General features: G+C 44.3%; 1 protein-coding gene across 3 annotated transcripts in view; it reads right to left on the bottom strand.

The window, feature by feature from the left end:
* Nucleotides 1–16,447, bottom strand: part of GOLGA3 (golgin A3) — a 106,565-nt gene extending 90,118 nt beyond the window's left edge. For 2 of the 3 annotated variants that reach the window (XM_040347791.1, XM_040347799.1), the window contains exons 1-2: nt 16,135–16,447; nt 12,639–12,945 (exon numbers count right to left, since the gene is read on the bottom strand). In XM_040347791.1, the coding sequence (XP_040203725.1) occupies nt 12,639–12,777 (139 nt within the window). In that variant the 5' untranslated portion in view covers nt 12,778–12,945; nt 16,135–16,447. The remainder of the gene's footprint in view (nt 1–12,638; nt 12,946–16,134) is intronic. The other variant, XM_040347795.1, reaches the window with a different exon arrangement.
* Between the last annotated feature and the right edge of the window lie 7,142 nt (nt 16,448–23,589).

Here is a 23,589-nt window from a genome sequence, read left to right as displayed (position 1 = left end):
GCCGCGGCAAAAGCTTGAGAGGAGGAAAGGCGTAGATCAGACAATACTGGCCCCACGGAGCGACCAGAGCGTTTGAGGAGTCCACCAGAGGGTCCTGAGACCTGGCCACAAACCTTCCCGTTGATTCGGATGCCATCAGATCTACCGCTAGAGATCCCCAGCGTAGACAGATCTGCTGAAATACCTAATGACCACTCCCCTTCGTCCAATACTTGACAACTGAGGTAATCCGCCTGCCAGTTGTCCACCCCCGGATTGTGAACAACGGAGATGGCGAGGATGAAACGCTCTGCCCACCGTAGAATGCTGGTTACTTCCAGGCTGGCTAACACACTTCTTGTTCCTCCCTGGTGGTTGACATAGGCCACCGCCGTGGCATTGTCTGACTGGATCCGTATCGGGAGCCCCTGAAGTCGATCCGTCCAATGATGCAGACAGAGTCTGATCGCTGGAGTTCGGAGATGTTGATAGGTAGCCTGGATTCCTCCAGCGTCCAGTGACCCTGAGCCCTAAGCTCAGGCCCAGGACTCCTCTCCATGCGGACAGACTGGATTTTCCCTGCCGGGGAACGAAGCCACCAGATCAGGGACCATTTGGTTCCTTGACTCAGCTGAATCTGACTGTCTAGAGACTCTGAACTTTTGTCCAATTTTAACAAGATCTCCCTTTGCAGGGGTCCCATATGGAACTGAGCGAACAGAAACGCCTCGAACATAGACGCCATCAGGCCCAGTACCCACATGCAAGTCAGCGGGGAGACCCACCTGCTGGACAGCAGCAAGCGGGCTGCCGCCTGTAATTTCTGGAGTTTGTCCTGCAGAAGGACCACTCTGGCCTGAGCGGAGTCAGACCCAGATAAACCAAATTTCCAAACTGGAATAAACGCATACATTTGGTAATTTATCAGCCACCCAAAGTCTGCACAGTGATCTCCACATTGCCCTTAAGGGCCGCTGGGTACTCTGCTCGAAGCAGAAGGTCGTCTAGGTAGCCCAAAACAGCAATTCCCCCACTGGCGCAGCAGCACCAGAACCAGGGCCAACACTTTGGTAAAGACCCGAGGAGCAGAGGCCAGACCAAAGGGTAATGCCGCAAACTGATAATGCTCCTTTCCCACAACTGTGCACAAATCTAAATGTGCAGTTAGGCATCCTTGATGTTGATGGAGGCAAGAAAGTTCCCCTGATGAAGAGATGACATCATGTGAATGTACTCCTTTCTGAACTTTGCACCCGCACATAGTGGTTCAGGGCCTTGAGGTCCACAATCAGACGTACCGTACCCAATTTTTCGGAAATCGTAAAATAGGTATGAATAAAAGCCCTGGAAACATTCCGACACCTGAACCGGGACAATTACCCCTTGGAGCAACAAGTCGTGCACCGCCCCCCGGAGGGCTAACAAGCGGTCCGGAGACAGATGCAGATTGAATGGAAAAAATGTGCTTGGGGGAGAAGTCTGGAACTCGATCTTGTAACCAGACAAAATCACTTTGTGGACCCACTTGTCGTTTATCAGAGAGGTCCACGGGGCCCGGAATCCAGCGAATACGTCCCCCACCCGGACTGCAGGTGAGGACGCCTCTTCATGCTGAAGGAGCCTTATCTGAGGGTCTGGAGAAACCCGCTCTCGGATTGCCCGACCAGGGCCACATGGCACTTCCCGAGGGGGGCTTGAAAGACTTTGAGCCTTTATCAGTGGACCCTGAGGGACGAAAAAAAAAAACTGTGTGCCGATAAACAAATTTATGAAGAAAAATTAATAATTTTCAAAATTTTATGACAGAAACAAAGAAAGGCATTTTGTCACAAAATGTTAGTTTTTTTTTTTATAGCATATATAAAAAAAACACTAGTGATTAAAGCGGGGGTTCACCCTATAAACCCAAAAAAAAAAAAAAACATTTTTTCTTCTACCATAAAATCAGGCATTGTAGCGCGAGCTACAGTATGCCTGTCCCGATTTTTTTATCCCCGTACTCACCGTGTACTCGTACATCGAAGATACCGACTCCCCTCGGGGGAATGGGCGTGCCTATGGAGACGGAGGATGATTGACGGCCGGCTCTGGCGCGTCACGCTTCTCCGGAAATAGCCGAAATAGGCTTGGCTCTTCACGGCGCCTGTGCGCAGGCGCCGTGAAGAGCCGAGACCTACTCCGGCTGTCTTCGGGGAGAGTGACGTGCCAGGGCCGGCCGTCAATCATCCTCCCTCTCCATAGGCACGCCCATTCCCCGCGGGAGCCGAAATCTATAATGTACGAGTACACAGTGAGTACGGGGGTAAGAAAATCGGGACAGGCATACTGTAGCTCGCGCTACAATGCCTGTCTCGATGGTAAAATCGTGTCACTGAGGGTGAACCACCGCTTTAAATAGTATAATACCACTAAAAGAAAGTTCTATTTGTGTGAAAAAAAGGACGCCAATTTCTGAGAGCTCTGAAAGCTGAAAATTGGTTTGGGCAGGATGAGGGTGAAAGTGCCCTGTAGGCAAGTGGTTTTAAACCCCCGATTGTCACGTTTACCTATAGGTAAGCCTAAGGCCTACCTATAGGTAGTGGAAATATCTCCTAAACGTGCACTGTTTAGGGAGATATTTACCTTGTAGTGCGCCGATGATGTCATCGGCGCATGCGCTGTGAAGAAACTGAATCCCGTGCAGTTTCTTCACTCGCAAGTGCCGTGACTGACAGCTCCCGTGCGCATGTGCAGGAGTGAGGTCACGCAGCTCCGGCCAGTCACAGAGTCGGAGTCCGCAAGTCCGGAAGGAAGAGGGGCGAAGATGGATGCAGCCACCAGCGGGGACATTGCGGGCTTCGTTTGCAGGTAAGTGGCACATAATGGGCTACAATGCTATGCATATTAGCCCATTATGCTTTTACTTTGCAGGGGAAAAAAGAGGAAGTAAAACCCATCAGGGTTTACTTCCTCTTTAATTGCTAAACCACTGCCAACAAAATGGAGTACACCCCTAGGTGAAAATGTCCAAATTGAGCCCAATTAGCCATTTTCCCTCCCCGGTATCCTGTGACTCGTTAGTGTTACAAGGTCTCAGGTGTGAATGGGGAGCAGGCGTTTTAAATTTGATGCCATCGCTCTCACTCTCGCATACTGGTCACAGGAAGTTCAACGTGGCACCTCATGGCAAAAAGTGTGGTCGAGCGTGACAGGTCACTTCCGCCCACAGTAGAACACAGGTGGAGTGCACAACGGCATCCCCATGTCCACTTGCTTTTTTAAACATTGTACACTTGTCAAGTGTTTTTAGTGCTTCATTTTTAATAAAACACCAACGTACTTCACCATAGGAGATTATTACTTTTTCACTTCTTGATCCTGTTGTCCAAAGATTTGGCGGGTATCCTCTTTGATGATCGTTTTTGAGGCTCCTCCATTGCAGGGTACTGTGACGGATCATGGTAACATCTTGCACCCTAATGCTATATATGTCTTCTGTACTGGGGGTTAGAAATTTCTGGTGAGTAGACCAAGTGACCGATGTTGGTGGAGGAAGATTTTACAGTCCTTTGTTTGTTGGATTCACAAGATCACCGTATTATTGGAAACCATTTGATGGAAGTTTTGGACACTGCACATTTTTGGGTATCCATCGGAAAGGTGGTTTCATCTATGCTCATTTATTTGCACTTTATAATTGTCTAGCACATTTGTATAGAATATTGTTACCATCCCCCACTGGGGATACCCAGTGGTTGTTCACATTATTGCACTTTATTGTATTTATATGCGGTTCATCACCTCATGGCAAAGAACTCTGAGGATCTAAAAAAATAAAAATAAAAAGAGAATTGTTGCTCTACATAAAGATGGCCTTGGCAAGACCCTGAAACTGAGCTTCCAGCATGGTGGCCAAGATCATACAGTGGTTTAACTGGACAGGTTCCAATCAGAAAAGGCCTCATCCTGGTCAACCAAAGAAGTTGAGTGCATAGCGTCATATCCAGAGGTTGTCTTTGGGAAATAAATGTATGAGTGCTGCCAGCATTGCTGCAGGAGGTTGAAGGGGTGGGGAGTCAGCCTGTCCGTGCTCAGACCATATGGCGCACGATGCATAAAATTGGACTGCATGGCTGTCGTCCCAGAAGGAAGCCTCTAAAGATGATGCACAAGAAAGCCTGCAAACAGTTTGCTGAAGACAAGCAGACTAAGGACATGGATTACTGGAACCATGTCCTGTGGTCTGATGACACCAAGATAAACGTATTTGATTCAGATAGTGTCAAGCGTGTGTCGCAGAAACCAGATGAGGAGTAAAAAGACAAGTGTGTTTTGCCTACAATCAAGCATAGTGGTGGGAGTGTCATAGTCTGGGACTGCATGAGTGCTTCCGGCACTGGGGAGCTACAGTTCATTGAAGGAACCATGAAAGCCAACATGTACTGTGACATACTGAAGCCGAGCATGATCCCCCTCCCTTTGGAGACTGGGCGGCAGGGCAGTATTCCAACATAATGACCCCAAACACACCTCCAAGACGACCAATTCCTTGCTAAAGAAGCTGAGGGTAAAGGTGATGGACTGGCCAAGCGTGTCTCCAGTCCTAAACCCTATTGAGCAACTCTGGGGCATCCTCAAAATGGAGGGTGGAGTGCAAAATCTCTAACATCCACCAGCTCCGTGATGTCGCCATGAAGGAGTGGAAGATGACTCCAGTGGCAACCTGTGAAGCTCTGATGAACTTCATGCTCAAGAGGATTAATACAATGCTGGAAAATAATGGTGGCCACACAAAATATTTACACTTTGGGTCCAATTTGAACATTTTCACCAAGGCTGCTTTCACACTGGGACGGGGGTGGTGACGGCGGTAAAGCGCCGCTATTTTAGCGGCGCTATACTGTCATTTTTGCGGAGGTATTCGGCCGCTAGTGGGCTTTTAACCCCTGCTAGCGGCCAAAAAAGGGTTAAAACCACCGGCAAAGCGCCGCTGCAGTGGCGCTTTGCCGGTGGTTCGGTCGCGCTGCCCCTCCTTTTCAAAGGGCATGAGGGGTGGAGGAGCGGTGTACACACCGCTCCAAACACTGCTCCAAAGTTGCTGCTTGCAGGAGTTTTTTTTATCCTCCTGCCAGTGCAGCCCTCAAGCTTTCACAGTGAGACCGGCAGGGAGACAGTTTTCAGGCGCTTTACAGTCGCTATTTTTAGCCCAAAAGCACCTGAGATAATATACATACAAATATATACACAGTCATGGCCGAAATTGTTAGCACCCCAGAAAATCAAGTATTTCTCACAGAAAAGTATTGCATTAACATGTGTTTTGCTATACACATGTTTATTCCCTTTGTGTGTATTGGAACAAAACAAAAAAAGGGAGGAACAAAAACTGGACATAAAGTCACACAAAACTCCAAAAATGGGCTGGTCAAAATTCTTGGCACCCTTTCAAAATTGTGGATAAATAAGATTGTTTCAAGCTTGAGATGCACCTTTAAACTCACCTGGGGCAAGTAACAGGTGTGGGCAATATAAATATCACACCTGAAAGCAGATAAAAAGGAGAGAAGTTCACTTAGTCTTTGCATTGTGTGTCTGTGAGTGCCACACTAAGCATGGACAACAGAAAGAGGAGAAGCGCACTGTCTGAGGACTTGAGAGACAAAATTGCGGAAAAATATCAACAATCTTAAGGTTACAAATCCATCTCCAGAGATCTAGATTTGCCTTTGTCCACAGTGCGCAACATTATTAAGATGTTTGCAACCCATGGCACTGCAGCTAATCTCTCTGGGCATGAACTGAAGAGAAAAATTGATGAAAGGTTGCAACGCAGGATAGTCCAGGTGATGGATAAGCAGCCCCAAACAAGTTCCAAAGAAATTCAAGCTGTCCTGCAGGCTCAGGGAGCATCAGTGTCAGTGCTAAATATGCATCGACATTTAAATGAAATTAAACGCTTTAGCAGGAGACCGAGGAGGACCCCACTGCTGACACAGAGACCTAAAAAAGCAAGACTACAGTTTGCCAAAATGTACTTGAGTAAGCCAAAATCCTTCTGGGAAAACGTCTTGTGGACAGATGAGATCAAAATAGAGCTTTTTGGTAAAGCACATCATTCTACGGTTTACCAAAAACGGAATGAGGCCTACAAAGAAAAAAAACACAGTACCTACAGCGAAATATGGTGGAGGATTCAATGATGTTTTTTTTTTTTGCTGCCTCTGGCACTGGGTGCCTTGAATGTGTGCAAGGCATCATGAAATCTGAGGATTACCAAAGGATTTTGGGTCACACTGTAGAGCCCAGTGTCAGAAAGCTGGGTTTGCGTCCGAGATCTTGGGTCTTCCAGCAGGGCAATGACCCCAAACATACGTCAAAAAACACCCAGAAAGGGATGGCAACAAAGTGCTGGAGAGTTCTAAAGTGGCCAGCAATGAGTCCAGATCTAAATCCCATTGAACACCTGTGGAGAGATCTTAAAATTGCTGTTGGGAACAGGCGCCCTTCCCAATGAGAGAGACCTGGAGCAGTTTGCAAAGGAAGAGTGGTCCAAAATTCCAGCTGAGAGGTGTAAGAAGCTAATTGATGGTTATAGGAAGCAACTGATTTCAGTTATTTTTTTCAAAGGGTGTGCAACCAAATATTAAGTTAAGGGTGCCAAGAATTTTGACCAGCCCATTTTTGGAGTTTTGTGTGACATTATGTCCAATTTGCTTTTTTTCCCTCCCTTTTTTTTTTTTTTTTAAATCAAAGATGTTTATTGAAAAGAACAGAAAAGAAAATCACAGCAAATTCACAGCTCATACTTATAACACCAAGACATTCCGACAGTGCAGATAACAGTTCAAATAATACGGTACAATCAAACAATAAGCACAACAGCCTGTACCATAACAGAACAAACATGTCTGACACTACTATTCAAAGGCACTAGTCCCACAACACCCGAATCGCATATAAACAATGAGTCGAACTCCCCACCCACTCTGCATCCCAGCTGGTCGCCCCTCATCTATCTAAGCAGCTTGTCCATGACAAAATCAACCGGGGACAGGCCAGGAATCTAACCATGGGGTCCACAGTTGCTCAAATTTTCTCAGACAACCCCTATGCTGATAGACATACTTCTCCATTTTTCCTCCCTTTTTTTGTTTTGTTCCAATACACACAAAGGGAATAAACATGTGTATAGCAAAACATGTGTTACTGCAATACTTTTCTGTGAGAATTACTCGATTCTCTTGAAAACACACACACACACACACAAATATAAATACATCAAACACACACTTTTTGTCCCCCCCCCATTTCAATGTTATATTAGATAGGTTTGAAAGTTAACATTTGTAAACTGATGTTTTACATATTGGTGACCAAGTATTAAATAAAGTTCGAATTTATTCTCCCATTTTTGGCATTTAAAAGAGAAACACACACCGTCTTATTCAAAAAGATGTACAGTAATCCTTGGTGGACCACACCTTACAGTTTATCGAAGCTTTAATTTTTTTTGACCTTTAGGCAACAAGGAAAGCAATACTGAAACCTGTACATTTATGGTAGGATGGTAAAAATGGAACTGCAGGAAAAAAAAAATTCTGCTTAAGGAATGTAAAGAGACCATAAAAAAGGGTGAATTATGGTATGAGATTATAAACATCAAGTCTTTCAGTTAATAATTAGGAAGCAAGCTGCACAGTTGGAGGCGGTATAACCCTGCTTTGAAGGGTCAGTTCAGCCAAAATTTCTATTTTAGTAGATGCTGGAAAAATAGAACTACCCAACACTTAATTATAGCTCAGTTTGTCTTTCTTTCTGGAAAATGCTCCAACCACAAGAATTTCTGATTTATTTAGTAATAATTTCAAACATCAATCTCAATGATGTACAATTAATAAAGCTGAACACATAACAAATCATCAAAACACCTGCTATGAGGAAGACACCTAAGTGGTTCAGGTAATGCCAACAAATCTTTATTCCACAATACAAAAATGAATATAATAATATAATAGTGGGGTATATGAACCATGTGTTACACTACTGCCTGTATGGGTTATACAACCATGCAAGGTTCTACTTCCAGCCATGGTGACCAACCAACCACACTGGACTATCAAAACATTATCTAGACTAATTTATTTTATTTAAAATATAGATCAGAATAAATGCTGATTTTCACTGCACCACAATTACATCTTTGTCTCAGACAGAATGCATTTGTAGACTAAAGAATCTTTTCCTGATATCTGGAAGTATGATATTTATTGCAGGGTCTTTGTGGACTATATGGCAGCTGAAATCATGATTTTGAACAGGGGTTTGTATTTTTATGACCTTTGAGACCACAAAACATATATAATAAAACCCTCCCTACATAAGTACCTGTTTAAAATTGTATTTGTGTGTTATCAGCCGCACGGTAGACACCTCCAAGGTGCTTACAAATATTTTATTCATAGAGCACCCCAAATCCAGACATGCAATACTTGCTATTTAAATGGAAACGGAGATGCCCCCACATCTAAAAAGTTCAAAATGCGTACCCCTGAGTGGCCAACTTCTGCCTTTATGAAGGGGCATATTGACTTAGATAGATATTATAAAATCGTATCCGTTTCCCTCTGAAATTACCCTACACTTCGGTTTAAAATGGTAATAATTCAAATTAAAAAAAGTGTTGTATTCATATGCTGTAAATATAAACGTACACAAACTAGTATATGCTTACAAATTAAAATGAGATGAAAACATTAAGAATCAATTGTTCTGCTTAAGCACATCATGACCTTTTAAAGGATATCCTTAAATAAATCAGATCACTTCAAGACAGTCTTTACAACATTACACAACAGAACAGCGATTTAAATTTTCAAACACAAAATAGAGATAAAACTTTTTTGAGGAAGGAAGGGAGTTTAACACCTTGCCGTCCGACCCATGCACTTATACGTCCGGCAGAATGGCACGGCTCCGCAAAGCAACGTATATATACGTTGCTTCGAATTTCGCGTTGTGAGCTCCATGACTGTGCCTGCGGGACCCACAAACTCGATGTCCGCCGGTGTCCCGCGATCGTGTCACAGAGCTGCAGAACAGGGGGGGGGGGTACCTGTGTAAACAAGGAATCCCCCTGTTCTGCCTTGTGAGAGGACACTGATCTTCTGCTCCCTGTCATCTGGAGCAGTGATCAGTGTCGTGTCACATGTAGCCCAGCCCCCACACAGTTAGAACTACTCCCTAGGACCAGGGCTGTGGAGTCGGAGTCGGGGGAAATTTTGGGTACCTGGAGTCGGAGTCGGCAAACAATGCACCGACTCCGACTCCTACTAAATTTAGATTGGAATAAAAAAAAAAAGCAAGTTTAAATGTCCCAATTCACAAAAAGTTATAATTCATGACTTCTCTACTGTAAGAATAAAGACCAATCTATATATATATAAAACTCAACGTGTGTGTATGTGTGTATGTGTGTATGTATGTTCCAGCATCACGTCCAAACGGCTAAAGATATTAACATGAAACTTGGCACACATGTTACTTATATGTCAGCAACAAACATAGGATAGGTGGTTTAACCCTTACCCACCCCCATTTGCCATGGTCGGGGTTTTTCTTTAAAGTCCCATTCAACTCTATGGGAAATACATGTTACTTCATAACTTCCAAACGGCTGTAGATATTTCGATAACACTTGGTCACATGTTACTTATATGTCCACTTAAACTATAGGATAGTTAATTTATCCCTTAACTACCCCCATTTGTGAGGGTCAGGGTTTTTGTTTAAAGTCCCATGCAAATCAATGGGAAATGTATGATCCCACATAACTTCTGTACGCCTGGAGATATTTCAATAATACCTGCTATACATATTACTTATATGCCAAATAAAAATATATGACAGTTAAATTAACCCTTACCTACACCCTTATATAAAAGATGGGTATATTTATATTACTATGATTTTCCTCCCCAAAAGGTTAAGATAGAAAGACCGGGCAACGCCGGGTATTCAGCTAGTGCATGAATAAAATAATAAAGTCTGACTTAAGAGCCTCTATGAAAGAGGATCTGGCAGAGGCAATTCTCTTCCTTAGAACTCTACATTGAATTGATTTGCATTTGCTAAGCCTATAACTACATTTCAAGATTAATATAAACCATTTCTAGGTTTTACAGATTTTGTTTTTGGTTCATTATAGATAAGCTTTGTTTTTGTTCTAAAACAACCAAACAATGTGGTTTGTATTTTTGAACTGGTAAAGATCCTGTTCCTGATGTTTATGCCTGCTGCTACTATCCAGTCACTTGATTGTTTTCATTGTGTTTGTCTTTTGCTTAAACTGTGCAATACAGTAGACTGTTGGCTTCCCAGCCAGTAGTCCTGTGGTAGGTTGCGTTTCTTTCCCTCAAGGAATGTATAAAATACATTCGCATATTAATACAGAGGAGTCGGAGTCGGAACATTTATCTACCGACTCCACAGCCCTGCCTAGGACACACTTAACCCCTTCCTCGCTAGTGTCTTTTACACAGTAATCAGTGCATTTTTATAGCACTGTTCGCTGTATAAATGACAATGGTCCTAAAATAGTGTCAAGTGTGTCCGACGTGCCTGCCATAATGTAAACGCTGAACGCCGCCATTACTAGTGAACAAATAAATGCATTAATAAAAATGCCATAAAACTAACGTTTGCGCAAATCAATAAACGCTTATTGCAATTTTTTTACCAAAAATATGTAGAAGAATACGTATTGGCCTAAACTGAAGAAAAATAAATAGTTTTTTCATATTTTTGGGGGGGATATTATTTATTATTGTGACAATCCACAATCCCAATCTTTACTTTCACTTTCAACGATAATGGTAAACATGACAAACAGAGAAGGTGAATCTCGTTAACAGAGGGGCACAGACAGCAATGAAACTTGACAAGGGTTCTAATCCCTCTCCACTTCACTGTAAATTATGATAAAAGGTAAAATGTATAAAGAATGGCTATGGGTTCCCTAGCTATGCTGCACTTAAAGCGGAGTTCCACGAAAAAAATAATAATAAATTAAAAGTCAGCAGCTACAAATATTGTATCTGCTGACTTTTATAATAAGAACACTTACCTGTCCAGGGCGCCTGCAATGTCCTCACCCAAAGCCAACCCGTCCCTTAGCTCTGGGTGCAGGCATCTTCAGTAAGGGAATCAGTAAATGAAGCCTTGCGGCTTCACAGCCTGGTTTCCTACTGCGCATGCACAAGTCACATTGCGCGTTCTGAATGGTCCCTGCTGTCTTCTGGGACCTGCGTGTCTTCCAGAAGACAATGGGGAGGACGGAGGAGGGGCCGGACATGGCGCACTTTGATGTGGATTCTGCCAAACCTGATTAGACAGGCAACTGCTCCCCCGTGAAAGGTGCCAAATGTGACACCGGAAGGGGGGTGGGAACCTGATCAGCGGAAATTCCATTTCTGGGAAAAACGCCGCTATAAAAAAAAAAAGGACAAAAAACTAACAGTTTGACATGACAAATCACGGTCAATGAAATCCTATTTAAACAAAAATACAACCACAACAGCTATCAATAGATAGCAATGAAATAACAGACGAGATTCCATCACTACAATGTAAAAGTATCCGTAAACTGTGGGCTGAGCCTCTACAACAAATATATCCTGTATCCAGTCTTGTAATGTGGCGGAAAACTAATATAGAAGCTTAATAGTCATGAACATACCAAACGTAAAAAAATGTAATAGCTTTAGTACTGTCACGCGATTTGCAAGCTGCAGTGCAGGTAGTTTCCAAAAGGAGCTACCTACAGAAAAGTGTTGTAAAGACTTCATTGAATTGCCCATGTATTCATACTAAGTACTGAAATACCCTGTTTATTCCCCTGGTATGTTTTCTTTTGCATTATTTACACCAAGATATGACGTTATATCTACACTTGCTTGTTTAGATCAGCGGTTCTCAACCCCTGTCCTCAGGACCCACTAACAGGTCAGGTTTACAAGATAACTGAAATACATCACAGGTGATATCATTTTCTGCTCAGCGATTGCAGAATTCTAGCCTGCATCTCCCCAAGGTAATACTTCAAACCTGGCCTGTTAGTGGGTCCTGAGGACAGGAGTTGAGAACCACTGGTTTAGATTAGGGAGGAGCTCCGGCGCGTTCGCATACTCCATGTGCAGAGCTCGCCAGGAAGTTGGCACTGCGCTGCGCTAATCACAGGCAGCGAGACATTTCCCGATCTCTGCAGCCACACATCAGGCCAATGTCTCCCTGCCTGTGATTAGCGCAGCGCCGTGGTGACTTCCTGGCAGGCTCTGCAGTTGGAGTGTGCAAACACGCCGGAGCTCATTCCTAGATTAGATCGAGGTTTCTCAACTTCAGTCTTCAAGTTCCCACAACAGGTCATGTTTTCACGATATCCCTCAGATGAAAACGTGGTAATTACTAAGGCAGTGAAACTGATCAAATCACCTGTGCAAAATAATGGAAAACCTGAAAACATGACCTGCTGGAGGTACTTGAGGAATGGGGTTGAGAAACATCGGTTTAGATCAAGTGGTCAGAAACAAAGCAATACATTCAGTCCTATTTCACAAACCCTGATAGAAAAGGTTTCTAACATCATCTTATCAGACAACAATTAAAGGCAAATCCATGCAACTCACCAATATTGCCATCGTCACCAAGTGATGTGTTCAGCTCAGCTCTGGCATCAGCAAGTCCATCTTGCTTGAGAGGAGTCCCATTATCAACAACTGTGCCAGACTGGACACCAATAAGGTCAGATCCAGGCTGTGTGCTCATATCTGCACTTTACTGTATATGGAGTAATCACTTGTGCTCTCTTTAAAATGAAAAAATCCCCAATATTCGCTGTCTTTCCATAAGCCAATGGATGAGCATGGTGGAGTGGCTTCCATAAACAGATTGACAACACAAAGCTGAGTGTCAGTTCATCACTTTAAAAATGACCTGAAAGATAAGGGCATTGTAAAAATAATGCATAGCTGCACAGTGTGTATACTAGATAATTACAGCTTTCACATACACTAGTCTAGCAACAAGGTAATCTCAAACAAGCGCATGTTTGCTTTCTCACAAGGAAAAATCATGTTATTTAAAATCATACACATGCAAAAAAAACACTAACAAGGAATATGATTATAGAGCTTTTGAGAAACGAGAGACCATGCAATTTCTTAGTTTTATTGGCAAAAAAAAGTTTAGCTAATTATTTACAAAGAAAGTCATCAGTAACTCACTAAAGGGAATTTACCAAGTCTGGGACGGACAGGATCTGTGCAACCAATTAGCTTCTGGCATTGATTCTCAAAGCTTAACGGAAAAAGCCGATTGGTTACTATACACAGCTGCTCCAGGTTTCAGTAAATTCCCCCGATTGTATGATTATACATAAAATGTATGGCAGCTGCAGTTAGTTGCCTGAAGCTTGATACACGTGCAGAAACTCTTGTAAAACACCTGAAACCGGCAGATGTGTCACTTTTATGATGTACTACGGAAATGTCTGTGACAATATCACAAACAGGATACACAGAAGGTTCTGTGGTAGTGGTAGGGACACATAGAAATATCTGTGCTAATCTTCTGGACATAGGATAAACAAGAGGAACACCAGGGGGGGGGAGATTTATTAAAAGTGGAGAACACAGAATTAGGTACTCTGGCCCAGATTCTCAAAGGCGTTACGACGGCGCAACACCATTTGCACCGTCGTAAATCCTAATCTGGCCCCGGGTATCTATGTGACTGATTCTTAGAATCAGTTACGCATAGATACCCATTAGATCTGACAGGCGTAAGGCTCTTACACTGTCAGATCTTAAATGCAATTTTTTTTCCTGCCGCTAGGTGTCGCCGACGTCGTTTTCCCCGTCGCTTATGTAAATTAGCAAATTACGATTCCCGAACGTACGCGCGCTCGACGCAGAGAATTTACGTCGTTTCCGTAGCCTTTCCGACGCGTATAGTTGCCCCTGGGTCTATGAGGCGCAGCCAATGTTAAGTATGGCCGTCGTTCCCGCGTCGAAATGTAAAAAATCTACGTCGTTGGCGTAAGACGTCCGTGAATGGCGCTGGACGCCATTTACGTTAACGTCTAAGCAAATGACGTCGGTGCAACGTCATTTAGCGCAATGCACGTCGGGTAATTTACCCGACGGAGCATGCGCAGTACGCTCGGCGTGGGAACGCGCCTAATTTAAATGGTGCCCGCCCCATTTGAATTGGGCGGGCATGCGCCAAGCGCTTTTACGATACACCGCCGCAAGTTTACAGGTAAGTGTTCTGAGAATCAGGCACCAACGCTGTAAACCTGCAGCGGTGTAACGTAAATCACATACGTTACGCTGCCCAGGAGCAACGTAATTGTATGAGAATCTGGGCCATAGTAACCAGATTCTAAACAGCCCTGGTTCACACCTATGCAGGTTGCAGTTTGCATATTCCAGGTGCATTTTGCATTTTTCAATAGACGTTTTTGATCCATTGAAGTCTATGGAACCAAAAAACAGAAAAGGGCCCTTTTCAAAAAACACACAGATGTGAACATCACCCATAGTAAACCATGTTATATGGACTGTGGTATGTTTCTGAAAACGCAGTAAAAAATGCATAGATGTGAACCAATAAAACCTCAAAGCGGATTGGTTAATGTGCACAGCTGCACTCATTTTAGTAAATATCCCCCCTAGATAATAATCATCATACAGAGAGAACAATGGAATGTAGCAGAGTTATAGGACTGTCATCAGTCAGGACTAGAGATAGAAGGGGGGTACTTACTGAAACGAAAGCAGTGTGAATAGTAACTAATCAGCTTCAAGTTTCAACATGTTCAGTTAGGCTTTAAAAATGAAAGCTAAATGCTGACTGGTTACCATGCGCAACTTCTCCAGATTCCCCTCACAGGCATTAAATGAGACATGCACTATACACAGAAAAGCCTGGTCAGGGCACAGTGTCAGCACACTGCTCTCTATGTCAGTCTCTGCTATGTGAGGATGTGGCAGGGAAGAGAATGCCAAGTTCTGCTCAGAGTGGCTGTCACTATCCGGCTCGATGGCACGACACAGAAATGAAGGCTCTGTATATAGAATGAATGCCCTGTAGAGGGCTCTGTATAGGGAATGATTACCCTGTATAGGGCTTCATATAGGGAATGAGGGCCCCGTATATAGAATGAATGCCCTGTAGAGGGCTCTGTATAGGGAATGATTACCCTGTATAGTGCTTCACATAGGGAATGAGGGCCCCGTATATAGAATGAATGCCCTGTAGAGGGCTCTGTATAGGGAATGATTACCCTGTATAGTGCTTCACATAGGGAATGAGGGCCCCGTATATAGAATGAATGCCCTGTAGAGGGCTCTGTATAGGGAATGATTACCCTGTATAGTGCTTCACATAGGGAATGAGGGCCCCGTATATAGAATGAATGCTCTATAGAGTGCCTCACATAGGGAATGAGGGCCCTGTATATAGAATGAATGCTCAGTTGAGGGCTCTGTATAGAGAATGAGGGGTCTTTATATAGAATGGATGCTCTGTGGAGGGCACTGTATATGGAATGAAGGCTCTGCATATACAAAGGCTCTGTATATAGAATGAAGGCTCTGTTTTAAGATGGGGCTCTGTATATAGAATGAAGGCTGTTGATGGAAAATATATATATATATATATATATGAGAATGGAGGGCTCTGCGTAGATGGAATGAAGGGCTCTGCGTAGATGGAATGAAGGGCTCTGCGTAGATGGAATGAAGGGCTCTGCGTAGATGGAATGAAGGGCTCTGCGTAGATGGAATGAAGGGCTCTGCGTAGATGGAATGAAGGGCTCTGCGTAGATGGAATGAAGGCTCTGTGTATACGGAATGAAGGCTGAGTATACGGAATGAAGGCTCTGTGTATATGAAATGAAGGCTGTGTAAATGGAATGAAGGCTCTGTGTATATGGAGTGAAGGCTCTGTGTATATGAAATAAAAGCTCTGTGTATATGGAGTGAAGGCTGTGTAAATAGAATGAAGGCTCTGTGTATAGATTTAGCACTATGTCTAAGGAAATAAATAATGATAGGTGTGTATATGAAGTGAAGGCTATGTATAAGGAATGGAGTCTCTGTATATGGAGGGGGGTCTCACCGTAGTGTATGCTGACCTGGCTCCTGTCACTCCAGTCCCAGCTCCAGCTTGTCCCCCCGGTCGGCCTCTCCCATTAGACGTGGCTCTCAGTGACCGGTCTGGCGTCTCTTCATTTTCCTTCCCCGTAGAAACAAGTCCCACACGGAACCATAGTGCGGTGCGGCAGCTGCACGTCTGACAATGACAGTGCCTGTCACATTCCGCTCTGAGCTGCAGCTAAAGATGAATAGAGCACATAGAGACACCGAGCTATTGACAATAGCACCACTTTCCACCAAATATTACTCTTCCTGGTTTCCGAGTGAAAGTCAGCGGGTTGCACCAACAACTTCCGGTGACAGCTGGAAGAAATGTAGTGGTGTCTGTGATGTTGTGATGTTGGCTATCAATGTAAACATTACAGGAGTTAAGGTTGTATGGTATTTTAGGTGAATTTTTTACACTTCAAACATACAAACAGATGAAGGGGGAATAAACAATAGACAGGGACAAGTCAGCTCTAACTTTATTAGCCAGCCATGACAGTATATCATACACACACAGAGCTGTGATTGTCGGAGGCAGAGGAGATGCTACAGTGCTGTAGGTGGTGGGCATTTGCGTACAGTGTGTGTGGATGTTGTTGGGGATCCCCAGAATTCATAGACGTTATGTTTATATGTATACATTAATTGTATTGATTTATACATTTAAATCGGGATGATTTCACAGAGATTATTTTGCTGAAAGCAGAACTTAAGTTCCAGGGTCAGAAACTGCAAGCAGGCAGGGTATTTATCTCAGAAGAGACATGCAATGATAATGGGCCTGAATTTGCACCTGAGCTGGACCGCACTGCCTAATGCACACGTTTTTTGGCCAATGCAGAGTGCGAACGCACCACAGATATGTGAACCAGCCTTATTCAAATAAACATATTTTAAAATGTCATGCGAACTGCCACATCCAATTCGCGTAGGTTTAAACCCAGCCTAAAAGTAGCTGTGAACCCTCTCATATACCCAGTAAAGTGAATGGCTTCAGGTGATACACAGAGATTAAACAAATCCTCCTACATACATTTAATTTCTTTATCTGTTGTATTCTATTTTCCTACATTCCTTTAAAGTGCAGTTTTGTAAAATCCTTCTGTATCTGTGAGGAGCATAGAGATAAGGGGGTGGAGAGCTGCAGTTACAGTGTGTGAGAGCTGATTGGAACAAAGGGACACCCCCCCCCCCTCCACACACTGCACAAGGACAAAAGAAGGATACAGAGCTGTGTTCTGAATAGACAAGTTGTGGTGAGCTCCCTCCCCCCGTCATAAATGTATCTCATGTGACGGGAAAACTTCTCAGAAGTGAGACATGCTTATAACAGAGGAACAAAGCACAAGAGCAAAACAACACTTAGAGCTTTGGAGATAGACAATTAAACACTACAGATATATGTGCTTTGTTCAGATTTCATGACTAAGGTTTACAACCACTTTAAGCTCTCAAATAAGGATGAGCTTGAGTTCCAGCGTGTTCGCAAATCCCACGTGCAGAGCCCGCCAGAAAGTCGGGCACTGCGCTAATCACAGGCAGTGAGATATTTCCTGATCTCTGCAGCCACACATCGGGACAATGTCTCACTGCCTGTAATTAGCACAGCATAGTGCTGACTTCCTGGTGGGCTCTGCACGCAGGGTTTGCGAACACGACGGAGCTCATCCTTACTCTCAAATGTGAGCGAGCCCTTTACGTCATTATCTACAATGCAGGACTAGGGGGGAGCTTAGGCATGTTCAAATACTGTACAACTCCAAACCCACATGACCAAGCCTCCAGGGAGCTGTCGCCTGTACACGGCTAGTAGCCAAACATGCCCAAAGTAATTTTTGCAGGACCAGCATGATGGCTTCAGTGAAAGGGACCCGCAAGCAAAAAGGCTACAGAGGACCAGTGATCACAACCTAAACCAGCAGGGGGGAAGACTGCATAACCCTGGATTAAAGTAGTATTAAACCCTCAGTGTAACTTTGCTGTCGAAGCTCAACACAACTAGTAGTTAATATTTACCATTATCAATGTAGCTAGTGTTATTTTCTATTCTAGTGCCCCATGGCCTTAGCTGTAATTAGTTCCTCTTCACTTTGTCCCTCTCTTTAATGCTTTTCCGAAATTCTGGTCGAGGAGCACGCACTGGGCTCATTAGCGATATAAACCATTGGGATTACATGTTCAACGATTACTTGTGCGCTGCTCACTGCATGTTCCTGATACTAACACATGGGATAGGCAGTGTATTTCAAGACATAGATCAGAATGCCATATCTGTGCTAAGCTGATAGGGGGGGTCAGTCTCCATGCAGCCTAACACCCTACCCCAATTTTTGATTTTCATCCAATTTACACTTATCCTCCAAGTCAGTTTTTCTTAACCTTCTTGCCACAGAGAAACCCTATAAATAACGTTTAAGTCTCGGGGGGGGGGGGGGGATCCTCAGCTAAAAATGATTATATCCACAGCTCACAGCACAGTAGCACCCCTGCTGGAGAAGAACATCCTTATACAGTATTGGAGAAGTCCCCCCTTACATTGGTAATTAGTGTAGAAGTGTCCTCTTACATTGGTGATCAGTGGAGAATTGCCCCTACATTGTCAGTCAGTAGAGACATTCCTCCTTACATTGGTAGCCAGTGGAAAAATGTCTCCTTACATTGGCAGTCAGTGGAGTAATTCCCTCTTTACATTAGTAGTCAGTGGAGAAGTTCCTCTTACATTAATGGCCACTGGCAAAGTCCCCCTTTACATTGGTGAGCAGTGGATAAATGCTTGCTTACACTGGTAGTCGGCGGAAAAAATTCTGCTTACCCCGGTAGTCAGTGCAGAAAAGCCTTATGCCCTGTACACAAGCGATCAGATTTTCCATCGGGATAAAATCCGATGGAATTTTCCATCGGAATTCCGTTCAAGCTGTCTTGCATACACACTGTCAGACCAAAGTCAGACCATCCAAAACGCGGTGACGTAAAACACTACGACGAGCCGAGAAAAATGAACGTTCTGAGCATGCATAGTTTTTTTCTCCGTCGGAGTTCCGCACAGACGATCGGATTTTGTTCTATTTCTAAACTCCGACGGAAAAAAGTCCAATGGGGCCCACACACGGTCGGAATATCCAAAGAAAAAATTCCGTCTGACTTTTTTCATCGGGAATTCCGATCGTGTACAAGGCATTATATTGATAGTCAGTGGAGAAATTTCCCTCTTTACATAGTGGAGTGATGGACTCTTTTGTCTATAGTCAATGGAAAAGTGTCGCTTTAAATTGAATGCTATTGAAGAAGTGTCCTCTACATTGGCTGTGGTAAATTGCCACTTTATACTTTGGGTCAGTGAAGTGCTCTTTAGCATTTTGTGTCAGTGTAGAAAGGAGTGTAAAACCCAAAAGCACAATAAAACCAACTCAGAAGCTCAGACAAAACTATTAGACTCGGTTCACATTTAATTCGGATGCGGCCCACAGCAAGGATCCGATGCGTCCTTGTTCTCTGTTTCAGGGACGAATCAGGTCTGAATTTTTGCCTGCATTCAGATCCCTGTGCAATTCGCTACGCAGCCACCCCAGAGATGTATGAACTGACTCTATTGAGAGTCTCCTGTCATGTGAATTGGAATGCAGGGAAAGCCACATCCAATTCGCAATAGTGTGAACCCAGCCTAAATCTCACTGCATGTCAGTTGTTTCACATCTATTAATAAAGCAGCAAAATTAAGAGACTCTATAGATCACCTATCTGCTGCCTATAAATATTATCAGCGACTGTCTGCAAAATATACTCTCTTAAAGGCTGGCAGACAGTACTTGTAGTTCATTCATTTACAGACCTCTGTGAATAAATGATGCAACTGTGCGGGCAAAGCCACACCATTTTTAAAATGTAAAGGTGACTGCGGGGAGATAAACTTTGACCTGCTGTCACAGAGAAAGGGGGGGGGGTGCTTAGAAATGTTACATGTTACACCCTAAATATGGGTGTAACCAGAGGCATACCTAGAACCTTCAGGGCCCCAGGGCAAGAAACCACAAAGGGCCCCCTGACCCCTCTTCCTGAGCCCAGGGTCCTTCCTTTCTGTCCAATGTTTCTAACTCTCAATGTATTTTTTAACTGACAAAGTATTACAAATTTACTGAAGGAGCACAGTTTTTTTTACTGACAAACTAAAATATGCATGTTAGTGGTACTAACAATGCCTCATACAGGCCCGGACTGGCCATAGGGCAAACTGGGCATATGCCCGGTTGGCCGCAGCCCGTGGGCTGCATATCACGTCTCCCTCCAGTGTAACAAGCAGGGGGCCCAGAACTGTTAGGGGGTGTCTGTGTAACAAACTGTGAGGGGCTGTGTAATGTAAAGGGGTCCAGAGGTGCGGTGCTATGTAATGTAAAGGGGTCCAGAAGTGCAGGGTGCTGTGTAATGTAAAAGGGTCCAGAGGTGCAGGGTGCTGTGTAATGTAAAGGGGTCCAGAGGTGCAGGGTGCTGTGTAATGTAAAGGGGTCCAGAGGTGCAGGGTGCTGTGTAATGTAAAGGGGTCCAGAGGTGCAGGGTGCTGTGTAATGTAAAGGGGTCCAGAGGTGCAAGGTGCTGTGTAATGTAAAGGGGTCCAGAGGTGCAGGGTGCTGTGTAATGTAAAGGGGTCCAGAGGTGCAGGGTGCTGTATAATGTAAAGGGGTCCAGAGGTGCAGGGTGCTGTGTAATGTAAAGGGGTCCAGAGGTGCAGGGTGTTGTGTAATGTAAAGGGGCCCAGTGGTGCAGGGTGCTGTGTAATGTAAAGGGGTCCAGAGGTGCATGGTGCTGTGTAATGTAAAGGGGCCCTGAGGTGCAGGGTGCTATGTAATGTAAGGAGTATTTTAAAGGGTCAGCTACCCTCAAATTACTAGAGCAATATTTACCTCATTTATGCAACTATAATTACCTGAGCTATATTGCCTCTCACATGCAACTACTATTACGTCTGCAATATTTACCTCATGTATGTAACTATAATTACCTGAGCTATATTGCATCTCATACGCAAGTACTATTACTTTAACTATAGTGCCTCTCATACGCAAGTACTAGTTGTTACTACAACTCCTATTTACTACGAGCTTGACATAAGTACAAATCCCTTATAGGCCTTGTCCTAATTGTTTGAACATGTTCGCTCTAACTTTTCTATGCTAGGGGTTGATGCTATTTCATAGCATCTCCCTTAGTGGCCTAATACATCCCAATATGCTCAAAGTGATATGATGTACAAAACCCCCAAACTCCTGTTTGTGTGGAGTGACGCCTGGGGTCCCTTACTGATAATCACTTGCATATAGAGGTGTATTGGAATATTGACCTAGAAGTATATTATATTTTTAAACACTAAGCTCTGGTCGCATGTTGTAATGCGCCCATCCTTAGTAGCTCAACGCCTTTCTTTATATGACAGAAAGATGATTTAGAGATCCCCTAAACTCCTGTTGCGAGGAGTGACGCCTGGGGCCAATACTGAGTTTCCTGATGGAGCTCAGCTTGCAGGTCAGTGCCGTGGGCAATGCCACCAGGACCCCCGAGGATATCCAAAAAAAGATCAATGATCTAAAAAGGAAGGTCCGTGAAAAGCTGGGTGTGATAAGGAAGCATGCCAGGGGCACGGGAGGAGGACCAGGCTGTACTGTGCGGTTGACCCCGGAGGATGAGTTGATCACCCAATGCTTGCAGGAGAGCCAATGAGAGGCTGGCGATCCAACAGGATCTCGACAAACCACCAGGGATCAAGGTAGCCGGACACTGAGAGGCTGGTCACCTGTCAGTCGGTACCTAAAAAAACGATCTGAAGGAGATCCAGGCGAAATTCTATCAAGGAGGATCATCTCCGTAATCAAGTTCATTCCAGGAGGGCCTGTTGCAGAAGCTTTACCCTGAGTCCACTCCAGGAGGGTCTGTGGCAGAGACTTCTCCCTAAAGGTTCAAGTTCATTCCAGGAGGGTCTGTGGCAGAGACTTTTCCCTAAAGGTTCGAGTGATACTCTAGCTGCCAGGTCAGTGAGAGAGGCCTGTCCAGGTACACTCAGGCAGTAGTGGCGCAAGAAGTGTTACACGTGGGAGCAGGACTGTTTCCCTATTACTACGCCCGAATCTGCTGTTCTCCTTTCAACTCTACCTTTCACCACAAGTTTACTGTTTTTACCCGGCTGGGTAATAAAGAGCACAGAAAAGACACCTGTCTTGAACATTCCGTTACTGCTACATTCACCATACACCCCTAAGACGGCAGAGGAGCCATTAGGTAACATGCCACCCAAAACAAACCATCAGCTTCCGGGGATAGTGCTACACAAGTAAAGTTCCATTGGTTAGGTTAAATCTGTGTGCCGTCCATCTGTCATCCTGGGGTACCAGTGCAGCACAAGGTAACAATTTGTTTATATGTTTCCTGTGGTGATAAAATATTGTGCTCCCCAACAACCACTGGGGTCCACAATCCTTACTGATTCCAGTTGTGCCAAGGGAGGGTTCGAGACAGTTTCAGGGGATGACAGCCAGAGCGTAGACCCAAATCAAATCAGCAGCTCCTTCGGGGGTAGTGCTACATGAGGAATCAACCTTCTCCAAAGTAAGCAAGGTACACTTTCTGAAGTTAATCTCAGACTCTCTAAGATTGTTGTCATGAAAGCATTTCAGCCTGGCAATCATGCTACAGAGGCCATAGCAACTGTTGTCTACCTCAAGGTAATAGGCTCTTGCAATCAAACCAATGTAGGGATGTTTGGCAAAGCCAATTTAGCAACTAAGCCTGTGCACACAATTGCTTTGTGGGACAGTGCTAGCTGTGTGAAGCGGTACCCCTGTAGGGGCTGCAGAGTGATTGTGGCCCACCTGTCACCCTGCCCAGCACGGTATTCACTTACAGACACTCCAAGACAATAAACAAGTTCATCAGCTTTGTTTTTGTATTTTGAGGGATTAGAACTTGGATGGGGTTAAGGAATTAATGGGATGCCCAGGAAAAAGATTCTTGCATGGTTTGGGACAATTTAGATACCCTCCTCCTGCACAACTAGGGTGACCACATTTCCAAACTGCCATTCAGGGACACACCTCCTCTCTCACCTTCCCCAAAAAAGGATGAGGGGAATGTAGTCTAGGGGTTTATGGGGAATTTGAAGGTGGGTTATTTGTCAGGTGAATGTACCACCTGCCACCAGATGCAGTGGCGCTTGCCACCCATAGCATGCCATCAGATTCAGTGCTGCTATCACTTCCTCTGCATGAGCCACGTGCGTAGAAGGAAAGGAGTGGCCTCACTATCTGGAGAGTGAAGATCACACCAGTCCCTGCTGCTTGCTGCTGGGTGCCAGAGAAGGAGGAGGTGCTAAGGTGGGTAGGGACAGCAGTGCTGCTCTAGGCGTAGGCCTCGCTCCCGGTTTCGCTGTCTGAGAGTAAATTGTCAC

The sequence above is a fragment of the Rana temporaria genome, chromosome 1 (assembly GCF_905171775.1).
Source record: "Rana temporaria chromosome 1, aRanTem1.1, whole genome shotgun sequence".
In the NCBI taxonomy this organism is placed as follows: Eukaryota; Metazoa; Chordata; class Amphibia; order Anura; family Ranidae; genus Rana; species Rana temporaria.
The sequence above is the reverse complement of the archived record's forward strand: the minus strand, read 5'-3'. Positions and strand labels throughout refer to the sequence as shown.